Source organism: Heptranchias perlo, chromosome 8 (genome assembly GCF_035084215.1).
Source record: "Heptranchias perlo isolate sHepPer1 chromosome 8, sHepPer1.hap1, whole genome shotgun sequence".
Classification (NCBI taxonomy): domain Eukaryota; kingdom Metazoa; phylum Chordata; class Chondrichthyes; order Hexanchiformes; family Hexanchidae; genus Heptranchias; species Heptranchias perlo.
Window position 1 is genome coordinate 65790954 of NC_090332.1, and position 11758 is coordinate 65802711.

Sequence of the window (11758 nt, forward strand, 5' to 3'; positions counted from 1 at the left end):
ACTAAGGGAGAATAGACCTCTGGTCCGGATGGGTTGCATCTGCGGATATTAAAAGAAGTTAGGGAGGAGATAGCAGAGGCACTATTACGTATATATAATAATTCACTAGAAAAGGGAAAAGTGCCAGAGGACTGGCAGATAGCTAATGTTATTCCTGTATTTAAAAAGGCGGATCGAACAAATTTAGGGAACTATAGACCAGTTAGTTTAATGTCGGTGATAGGAAAGATAATGGAATGAAAGATGTAATAGAAAGACATCTAGAGAACGAAAATATAACAAAGAATAGCCAGCACGGATTTCAGAAGGGAAAGTCATGCTTGACCAACCTTTTTGAATTCTTTGAAGAAGTTACAGAAAGAGTACACAAGGGTAAAGCAGTAGATGTAATATATTTGGATTTTCAAAAGGCCTTCGATAAGGTATCGCATTGTAGACTCATGGCTAAGGTTAGGGCATGTGGAGTCAGGGGACAGGTAGCAGAATGGATAGCAAGCTGGCTACAAAACAGAAAACACAGAATAGGGGTTAAGGGTAGCTACTCAGTCTGGCAAAAGGTGGGAAGTGGGGTACCCAAGGAATTGGTGCTGGGACCATTGCTGTTCACAAATTACATTAATGATTTGGATTCGGGAAGCTGAAGTACAATTTCAAAATTTGCGGACAACATCAAATTGGGGTGTAGTTAATGCAAAAAAAATGCATCAAAATGCAAGAGGACATTAATAAACTTGCAGAATGGGCATGTAATTGGCAAATGAATTTCAATATAGATAAGTGAGGTGGTGCATTTTGGTAGGAAGAATAAGGAGGCCACATACTCCTTGGAAAGTAAGAGTCTAAATGGGATAGAGGAGCAAGGGGACCTACAGATACACAAATCCTTAAAAGTAGCGACGCAGGTCAATAAGGCCATAAAAAAAAGCAAATTAAGCACTCAGGTTCATTTCTAGAGGGAAAGAATTAAAAAGCGAAGAATTTACATTGAACTTGTATAGAATCTTGGTTAGATCACACTTGGAGTATCGTGTACAATTCTGGTCTCCATATTATATAAAGGATGTAGAGGCATTGGAGAGGGTACAAAAAAGATTCACAAAGGTGATACCAGAACTGAGAGGATATCCTTATCAGGAAAGGTTGAACAGGCTGGGGCCTGATAGGGTAGACGTAGAGAAAATGTTTGCACTTGTGGGCAAGTCCAAAACTAGAGGTCATAATTATAAAATAGTCGCTAATAAATCCAATAGGGAATTCAGCAGAAATGTCTTCACCCAAAGAGTGGTAAGAATGTGGAACACACTACCACAAGGAGCAGTTGAGGCAAATAGCATAGATGCATTTAAGGGGAAGTTAGATAAACACATGGGGAGAAAGGAATAGAAGGGTATCCTGATAGAGTTAGCTGAAGTAGGGAGTGAGAAGGCTTGTGTGGAGCATAAACACCACTAGTTGGGCCGAATGGCCTGTTTCTGTGCGGTAGTTTCGATATAACTCGATGTAATTATGATAATGAGCCGACCACATAAAACTGGGTACAAACTTACATTTGGATCAAATTTGAACCTGTTTCAAATCATCTGGATGTTAAACTGCACACATATTGGAAAATCTGGACTTGAGTGTCAGCAAGCTGTTCAATATGGGACATCAAGAAAGAACTTCCATTTATGTAGCAAATTTCATGTCTTCAGGATGTTCTAACGCACTGCACAGCCAATAAATTTGTTTTTAAGTGTACTCACTTTTCTTTTGTAGATATATGTGGCAGTCAATTTGCACAGAGATAGCAAAGGTGATAACTGTTTTGGTGGTGGTGTTTGATGGATAAATATTGATTGGGAGAATTCCCATAACCTTCTTTGAACAGTGCCATGGGATCATTTATATCTACCTGAACAGACAGACAATTTAACATCTCACCCTAACGGCAGCATCTCTTGACAACATAGAATTCCCTCAGTGTTACACTGAAGCGTTAACCTAGATTATATACTCAGCTCCTGGAGTGGAGTTTGAATCTATGATCTTCTGAGTCAGAGACAAGCCAACTACCATCCAAGTCAAGCTGACACTCTAACACCAGTCTGATTTTATCCCCACCTGATGTCCACATAAATGCACTTCCAACAAGAGTCAGTGGAGAACCGTTGGAAACAGGGGCATTCCCTAGTTGGGAGCATTGACGTCAAATGTAGTGAGGCTGAAAATCGGTCCACTCCAATACGACCTCACCGGAGTTCGTGGGATCATTGGGAGGACACCTCATTACCATGGGACATGCGGGTACTTCAGGTGCATCTCTGGCACCACCTGCCTACGTGTGGGGGTATGGTTGCCCAGCTCCCCACCCTGGACCCTGGCCATGGTTCCCTCAGTCTTCTTGGTAGGGGGCTGATCCTGGGTATGGCCACTTGCCCGGCTGGTACGCTTTATGTCATCGGGTGTACCATCCTCCACAGTATGTCAGGTCGTGAATGAGCCTAAGGTGCAGGAACTCCCAACATATGAAGTCCTGCCCCCAAGCTTTGTCCCCTTGATGCAACCAGGTCTCAGCCATTTTCTGGGGGGGAAAAAACTGGTTGAACATCTGCGGAATCTCGGTGCCTGCATATCTACTGCCATCTATTAAAACTCCCTTTACAAGAGTTAAACCATTAATCTAAGCATGATAAAAATCAAAGTAATAAATTTCAACATTATATTGTGGAATTGGCCATTTGTTCATCCAGACCAGAGAAGGAAAGGGAAAGGAATGAATTTACTAGAATTACAAAAAGCAGAAAGAAACGGTGCCAAGAGCTGCAATTTTTTCTATTTACCAGTGCAAGGCATTAAAAAGGGTCACATTTGCTATTTATGTTTCTCCCTTTTGCTCTCAATGTTAGTTCTTGCATATTTTTGTGTGTTTTCAAGTAACAGTTTTGTTATGATCATGTTAAAATGTTAATATTTCTTCTCTTTTAGAAAAGCATTACCCTGATGGTAAGAAGGAAATAGTATTCCCAGACCAGACAGTCAAACATCTTTTTCCTGATGGTCATGAACAGAGCATATTCCCAGATGGTACAGTTGTGAATCTGCAGAAGTAAGTGTATTTCCCTCCTTTTCCTTTGCAGAAGTAAGTGTATTTCTCTCTGATTCCTCTGCAGAATTCGGTGCATTTCTCTCTGATTCCTCTGCAGAATTCAGTGCATTTCTCTCTGATTCCTCTGCAGAATTTGGTGCATTTCTCTCTGATTCCTTTGCAGAATTTGGTGCATTTCTCTCTGATTCCTCTGCAGAATTCGGTGCATTTCTCTCATATTCCCTTGCAGATGAAAATGTATTTCCCTCCTATTCCCCTGCAGAACTAAGTATATTTTTCTCTTATTCTGCTGCAGAAGTAAGTGCATTTCCCTCCTATTCTTATGCTGAATTCCATGCATTTCTCTCCTATTCCTTTGCAGAATTCAGTATATTTCTCTCCTATCTTCTGCAGAATTCATTGCATTTCTCTCCTATTCCTTTGCAGAATTCAGTGTATTTCTCTCCTATCTTCTGCAGAATTCATTTCATTTCTCTCCTATTCCTTTGCAGAGGTAAGTGTATTTCTTTCCTATCCTCTGCGGAAGTAAGTGTATTTCTCTTCAATTTCTCTGCAGTATTCAATGCACTTCTCTCCGATTCCTTGAAGAAGTAAGTTTATTTCTCTCCTATCCTCTGCTTAATTCAGTGCATTTCTCCCTTATTCCTTTGCAGAATTCAGTGCATCTCGCTCCTATCCTCTGCAGAATTGTGTATTTATCTCCTATTCCTCTGCTAAACTAAGTGCATTTCTGTCGTTTCACTCTGAGTTACTGGGGGTAACCGGGGGTAAACCCCGGGTTGGAGTTTAAAATAAAAAATGGACAACCCCCTAACCCGCCACCTACCTGCCCACTTCAGGTTTTAACGGAGGCGGGTTGGTTGCCCGCCCCCCAACCCGCTCTCAGGAGGCAGGTCAGTCCCTAAAATATTGTAAGGAAGCTGCATGCCTCCAATTTAACTTAACTTTTAGTTTTAACACCTGCAGGAGTGTGTCCCCCTGGCTGACCAAGCTTACCTCCACGGGATCGGGTCCCCACGATCGGCCGACCCCCCCACCCCACTACGATCATCCAACATCCCCCCCCCCTCGCTCCCACGTGATGTCCAACTCACCCCCCCACGATCATCCAACATCCCCCCCCACGATCATCCAACATTCCCCCCCAACTCCCCCGTGATGTCCGACTCACCCCCCCCAAAACCTCCTGCGATCATCCGACTCACCCTCTCCCCCCACCCCCCGCGATGTCCGACTCCCCGCCCCGCCATGTTCAACCTACCTCTGCTCCGGTCCCCAGCTGCCTTCCCACTCAACAGGTAGCCAGTCTGTTAATCTGGCTGGCTGCGGCTGGGAAACCTGTTGAAAATATTTAAAACAGGTCCTATCTTTAAATTCAGCGGGACCTGCGGGAAACCCGTACTTCCTGGTTTCCTGGCCGCAAATCCTCCCTCCTTCCTGCCTCACAGTTATTATTGGGATCACTATGTTCATGCCTGCCTGATGTATGTACCTTCCACTTTTGCCTGAGATCCATTTTGCTCCTGTCCTCCTACCTATGTGGTCTGAATGACTCTCAATAGCTTTTTGTTGTTAACTCATTGTTCATGCTTTGTTAAGTACATTTTTGTACTGAAAATATTCCTAGTTACTTACGAAAATAGCATCATTACTTTCACACCAAATTCACAGCTGAATCATTTCCAAAAGCTACAGCACACTGTTGGCAGACAAATGCAATATTGGTGCACTAGAAAGGTTATCTGCCCAGTTATCCAGACAGGAGCTAACGAACTGTACAACCTACGTCCTCCCCTGCGGGACCCAGTGAACTGACTTCAAGATCCTTCTCCTCTATTTCAAATCCTCCATGGCCTTGCCACACAGTACCTCAGCTGTCTCCTCCAGCCATATATCCCCGCATGGGTCCTCCATTCCTCAGATTGCAACCAATTTATACTTTGTTCTCCTCTCCCTCCATTCCACCACTGGTGGCAGACCTATCAGTTACTGCGCCTCCGAACTCTCTATGTAAATCCCACTGTCTTACATCTCCCTCCCTGCTTTCAAATGCCTCCTTAAAATCCATTTTTTTTGTCTGTGCTTTCGCCTCCCCACCAAACTTTCTGTTTTTCTCTTCTGCTTAGTGCCCACTCTAAGCACTCCAAGACAATCTGCTGCATACAGGAAGCACTTTCAAAATTTGTTATATAGAGGAGGTTACATACAAACAGTTGTGGCTTAAAGGACAGTCAGGGCAAAGATCAAAACACTGGCATTTACAATGGCTTTTGAAATTGGAACACAAACATTTAAAACAGGAACACTGGCATTTGAAATGAGCAAGTTCTACAATGTGAGGAGAAATGTATAAAAGACAAGTAAGTGACAATTTAGGAAATTGAGGGATTTTGCTGAAAAGGGAGGATGCAAATGAAGAGGTGAAGACAGAGCTAAAATATTTGGTCAGGAAAGAAAGAGAAACTGAACATAGACAAGAGTACAACTAATAGAAAGGAGATTATTTTAAGATAAACAGTAAAAGTCAAGAACCAGTAAATGATATACATATTTAGGAAAAGAGGAAAAGGAAGAGTCACTAGTAAGACAATCCAGACAATCGAAGGAAATGGCAAATACGATTGTCACTGTGAATTATGAATTTTAATAACCTAGAAGTAGGCCATTTGGCCCATCTCACCTTTGTCAGCTCTCTGAAAGAGCTAACCACTTAGCCCCAAGTGGCTCTCTATACCCTTTTTAATTTTTCTTTTTCAAGTATTAATAGAATCATCAACTGTATTTGATGCTAGATTGATTTAACTCAAAGTAATTTAGAAAATGTTACTGTATTTAAACCTTACTGTGAATGCTTTGTAATGGTGTAAATAGCTACATGTAATATTTTGTTCTAAACCCTTAATTGATGTTATCCAACCTATTACACATGTTTATAATAAATAAATTCAAATACAAGTCACAAATGACATCAATCATTTATAAAGCATAGTATGTTGAAATGGAAACTAGGGACTGATACTGTGGTGCATATCTGGCACCAGTGACCTGGATTATCGGCAGCTCAGGTCTGTTTGGCACCCATTTCTCAAACACAGTACTCGGCGGCTGGGAGCTGCTTGTGGATTAAGTGTCTGTGCACCTGATGTGGTACTAGTTGATTAAGGCCCTGAAGATTACTCAATTGAAGTAACGCCCCCTTATTGCAATCTGCGTGCCTGAATAGCATTCAATATAACAGGAACTGGTGGGTAGATCTGTTCAGCTATGTAGGGTCCTCTTCTTAAAGGTATTTTGCAGTTATTACAATTAAGTGCTACAAATTAATACAGAAATTGTCAGCTTATGTGCTTTCTTTTGGTTTTACCACTGAAGCAATTTATACCCTGTTAAAGCATCATCTATTGTCAACAAGGACAGGCTGGTCAAGGTACTGGTGATTGTTGTTCTTGAAAGAGAGATTGGATAAAGCCTTTCAGCTGCATCAGTACTGAGAAAGCATCCACGTCAATATTGGATATTCAATACACACAGAATCTCTATGTTTATCTTTCCCAAACTGTTGCTGTTTTGATGTTAAAATACTACAATCAATGTGTTAGTCAGTTAGTGAACATTTGATTCTTTCTTAGAAATGGAATAAAAATCATTGAATTCAATAATGGGCAGAGGGAGATCCACACATCCCAGTACAAACGGAGGGAATACCCTGATGGAACCATAAAGACTGTGTATTCTAATGGGAGGCAGGAAACAAAGTACTCCACAGGACGTGTCCGAATAAAAGACAAAGAAGGAAATATCATTCTTGATAAAAAGTGACTGAAGAGGCTTTTGTTTTGTACTGTCCCAAATGGTTGTGTAAGGTCTAGGAGAAAAAGATCCAACTGAATTGCAACAGTTGTGTTACAGGGAAACAATCTATCGATTTAATCCTGATTTCAATTTTTTTTTAAAGATTTGCATTTACTATAAAAGATTGAATATTCCTCACCAAGGATCTGAGCCATAACCTGTCTGTGCATTACAACAAATTTGTAAACTTGGATAAATAATGCATCTTTGTGCATACAGGGAGTTGGGTTTAGTTTTAAAAAAGCTGATATTGAGAAATATGCAAACGACACTTTGAGCGACTTTGCTTCCGATGTATCTGGATTGCCCTGGAATCTCCGGGAGTTGAAGAGTCATCTCCAGGAAACTAATGCAAGTAAACAGGGAGAAAAATCATAGGGGTATTAAAAAAATTGTGTGTATTTTTCATTTTCGTTTTTAGTTATAAAAATATTGGAGAAGGATTAAAAAAGGATGTTTAACCGGGTTGGAGGCTGGAGGTCATGTGATGAAACCTCCAGGAATACGTCCAACCAGAGTTGGCAACCCAATCCTGACATTGTTATTGTTTTATTCTGTGGACATTAATGTTAATTTATTATCCTCCCCATGTTGACAATTTGTAATATGATGATATTATGTTTGTTGAAATTTCTACCACATACCACAAGCAGCACACTAAGTGCAATCACAAAAAAAATGAGAAACGTTGAGAGCACAGGTCCTCACAATGTATTGAAAACTGCCAGGCAAAACAATCAATCTTAAAAAATATTATTTTTGTCATGATAATATTTTTGTCATAGTAAATCTATGTAATTCAAAGTAATTACATAGAATTACTTAGAATTACATGATCCATGCCAGTGTTTATGCTCCACACGAGCCTCCTCCCACCCCTCTTCATCTAACCCTATCAGTATAACGACCTATTCCTTTCTCCCTCATGCGTTTATCTAGCTTCCCCTTAAATGCATCTATGCTATTCGCCTCAACTACTCCTTGTGTTAGCGAGTTCCACATTCTAACCACTCTCTGGATAAAGAAGTTTCTCCTGAATTCCCTATTGGATTTATTGTTGACTATCTTATATTTATGGCCCCTAGTTTTCATCTCCCCCACAAGTGGAAACATTTAGAACATTAATGTCCATAGAATTAATGGAATATTACATCAGTCTTACTGTGTCACCAGCGTTACTTAAATAATTTATTCAGAACTGCACTGTTTGGGAAATAAACTCAAGTAAGACTGATGCCATGTTCTGTTTTGTTTTGTTAAATCCCCCATTAACAATCTATTTTCTGATGTCGATGATTCAAGAAAAAGAACACAAAATGATTTGCACCTTTAAAGTGGTGCTGTTCGCTAATTAGCCCACTCAACACCACAAAAACGACTTCCTGTTGGCAAACAAACCACAGCACATAGGTACCTACTGAAGATAGCAGTCGAGAGCTGTGAGGTTATATAAAGTTTATATTTGTAGTAACTTATTCTGATGCAACTTTAGCAATGAAATAGTAATATAATTTGGCCATAATTTTATAGAATGCCTTTGGTGAAAACCGATTTTTAATTATATGGTTCTTCAATTAAATATTTGTAGTTGGCTTAATGAAAAATGTTCTTTTGTATAAAAGGTGGCATAGCAACAGAGACAACTACTGTATAATGAGGACAGAAGAGGTAGGGAATTAACACTGTATTTGTTTCTTTTACCTCCAGACTCGATTATTCCAATCCTCTTCTGGCCGGACACCCAATTTACATAGAATTATATAGAATGTACAGCGCAGAAACAGGCCATTTGGCCCAACAGATCCATGCTGGTGTTTATGCTCCACACGAGCCTCCTCCCTCCCTATTTCATCCAACCCGATCAGCATATTATTCTATTCCTTTCTCCCTTGTGTTTATCTAACTTCCCCTTAAATGCATCTATGCTAGTCGCCTCAACTACTCCTTGTGATAGTGAGTTCTGCATCCTAACCACTTTCTGGGTAAAAAAAGTTTCTCCTGAATTCCCTTTTGGATTTATTAATGACTATCTTATATTTATGGCCCCTAGTTCTGGTTTCCCCTGCAAATGGAAATATTGGGCTCGATATTAGCAGGGCGGCGGGTTCGCAGCGGGGGGTCGACTGGGCGCGTGCGTAATGCGCCCAGTTAAATCGGGGTGCTCCGCACGGAATCGCAGGCTAATTAGAGCCACTTACCTGTGCTTCCGGGTTTCCCGCTGGTAAGCTGCGCAGCGGGCGGACTGTTCATGCGCAGCATAGGCTGTCAGCTGGAGGAGCCCTATTTAAAGGGGCAGTCCTCCACTGACTGATGCTGCAGGAAATAGGAAAAATTACAGCGTGGAGCAGCCCAGGGGGAAGGCTGCTCCCAGGTTTAATGATGCCTCACTCCAGCTCTTATTGGATGGGGTGAGGAGGAGGGGGAGGACAGAGATCTTCCCCCTGGCGGGCGGGAGGAAGTGGCCTGCCTCTGCCACCAAGAAGGCCTGGCTCAAGGTGGTAGAGGAGGTCCTGCATACAGTGCAGGAGGCGCTTCAATCACCTAAGTAGGTCAGCCGAAGTGAGTACACTTACTCATTCCCCTACACTCCGTCTCCCACATCACCACCCCCACCCCATATCTCCTTCTGCACTGCCAACACTACTCTATCACATCACTCCTCACACCCAGTCAAACCTCATCCTCATCTTACCTGCACTTACTCATCCCGCCACTACCACTCAACCCAATCCTCATACAATCTCATGGCTCTATCTCGTACTCACCCTCTCATGCATCTCTTTCACGGTCAGCCTCGCTCAACCTGCCACTACCTGTGCTGCAGCCACAGGGCATGCATCACATATGTGCAGTAGGAAGCGTAAGGCAAACGTGTCATGAGCATGAAGGGGATGCACAAGGGTGTCTGAGGGTTTGTCATGGTTTTTACCTATATTTAATTTCTGATCAACTCACATAACATATTATATTGTCACCACTACTGCCACGTCTTAGCGAATCTTGTCTGGTTTGTGCAATAATGCCCTTTCCTGAGGATCACTATGAAGACCCACAAGTGATGCAACCCATTGTGTCACTGCAGAGTGGGTGTAGGTGTATTTGCAGAGCTCTTTTGTGCAGACGACTGAGAGACGTCGGCAATGTCCCTGGTGGCACCCTGGAAGGATGCAGTGGAGAAGTTGTTGAGGGCAGTGGTGACTTTGACAGCGACAGGTAAGAAGATGGTGCTCGGGCCAGCCGGGTGCAGCTCAGCATGAAGGAGGCTGCAGATGTCCACGACTACATGTCGAGTGACTCTCAGCTCCCTGTGCACTGCAGCTCAGAGAGGTCCAGGAAGCTGAACCTCGGTCTGTAGACCATGTGGCGAGGGTAGTGCCTTCTGCGACACATCACTCTCTACCGTTGCCCTCCCTTCTGCTCTGCAGGTGGATGAGTCACAGCACTGTGTTGTGCGGTTCCACATGTCAGAGGTGGACAGCGTGGCTGGCGAGGCTGGTGATGCTGTTCGTCTTCCGAGGAGATCATGACTGCAGTTACGGCGACCCCCATCCGGAAGATGTACATTTGAGGGGGTCCGCAAGGTAGGTACATGTGTCTGGACAGCGGGGTAAGTGTGCAAGTTTGTGAATTTTATTGTTAGGAAGAGGGTGGTGAAGGCCAAACTTTGTCCAAAGTGACAGAGTGGCCTCCTGCAATAAGTGAGGGTCTCCCCCGCCCCCCCCACCTGTCAAATGGACCTTTACAGCTGCCACATGCTGATGGCTGCAACACGTTCATTTGAACTGGGAGTGTTTCCCTCAGTACGGGAAACAGTCCCGGTTGTTTGCAAAATCCCACCCCTCCTAAAATATCATGTTAATCAGGTCTCTAAATGACCTGAAATACCTAAATAAATACTTTAAGTGGCACCCTGCCGGCTTTAATTGCCGGCGGGAGTCCCGCATGCGGGGGCTGCGCGCGCATGTCAACGCGTCACTGGGGAACCCGGAAGTGGGTGGGTTGGAGCCGGGCTCCAGACCCACCCCGGGAATCCCCGATTTTTGCAGCCTCCCCGCCACGAACGCACCCGCTGGGGGGTGTGAAAATCGAGCCCATTGTCTCTATGTCCGTATCAAACCCTTCCATAATTTTAAAGACCTCTATCAGGTCACCCCTCATTCTTTTCTTTTCTATCGAAAAGAGGCCCAGCCTGCTCAATCTTTCCTGATAGGTATAACCCCTCAGTTCTGGTATCAACCTAGTAAATCTTTTTTGCACCTTCTCCAATGCCTGTACATATTTTTAATAAAATGGAGACCAGAACTGTTCACAGTACTCCAAGTGTGGTCTAACCAAGGTTGCATACAAGTTGAACATAACTTCTCTGCTTTTCAATTCAATCCCTCGAGAAATGAACCTCAGTGCTTGATTTGCTTTTTTATGGCCTTATTAACCTGCGTCGTTACTTTTAGTGACTTGTGCATCTGTAACCCCAGATCCCTTTGCTCCTCTACCCCATTTAAGCTCTTATTATTCAAGCAGTATGTGGTCCCCTTATTCTTCCTACCAAAATGTAATACTTCACACTTTTCTATATTGAAATTCATTTGCTAATTACATGCCCATTCTGCAATCAATATGACCAGTAGAGTCCAGGGGAAGTATATCCCACTAAAAATCAAGAACAAACTGGCCAGTAATGATACACCATGGATGAATAAAGAAATAAGGGTAAAATTGAAACTAAAGAAAAAGGCATATATTAAGTACATAGACGACAATGGAAAGGATGCCAAAAGGGAATGCGAAAGGTTAGGAAAGACATTTAAAAAAAACAAT

The 11758-nt window shown here is 42.7% G+C and overlaps 1 protein-coding gene across 1 annotated transcript in view; it reads left to right on the forward strand.

Annotated features, from left to right (window-relative positions):
* si:ch211-140l13.3 (centromere protein J) overlaps nt 1-6912 on the forward strand; it is a 147350-nt gene extending 140438 nt beyond the window's left edge. Inside the window, exons 19-20 of the mRNA XM_067989562.1 lie at nt 2968-3088; nt 6718-6912. Coding sequence (XP_067845663.1) covers nt 2968-3088; nt 6718-6907 — 311 coding nt within the window. The 3' untranslated portion in view covers nt 6908-6912. The remainder of the gene's footprint in view (nt 1-2967; nt 3089-6717) is intronic.
* The last annotated feature ends 4846 nt before the right edge of the window (nt 6913-11758 follow it).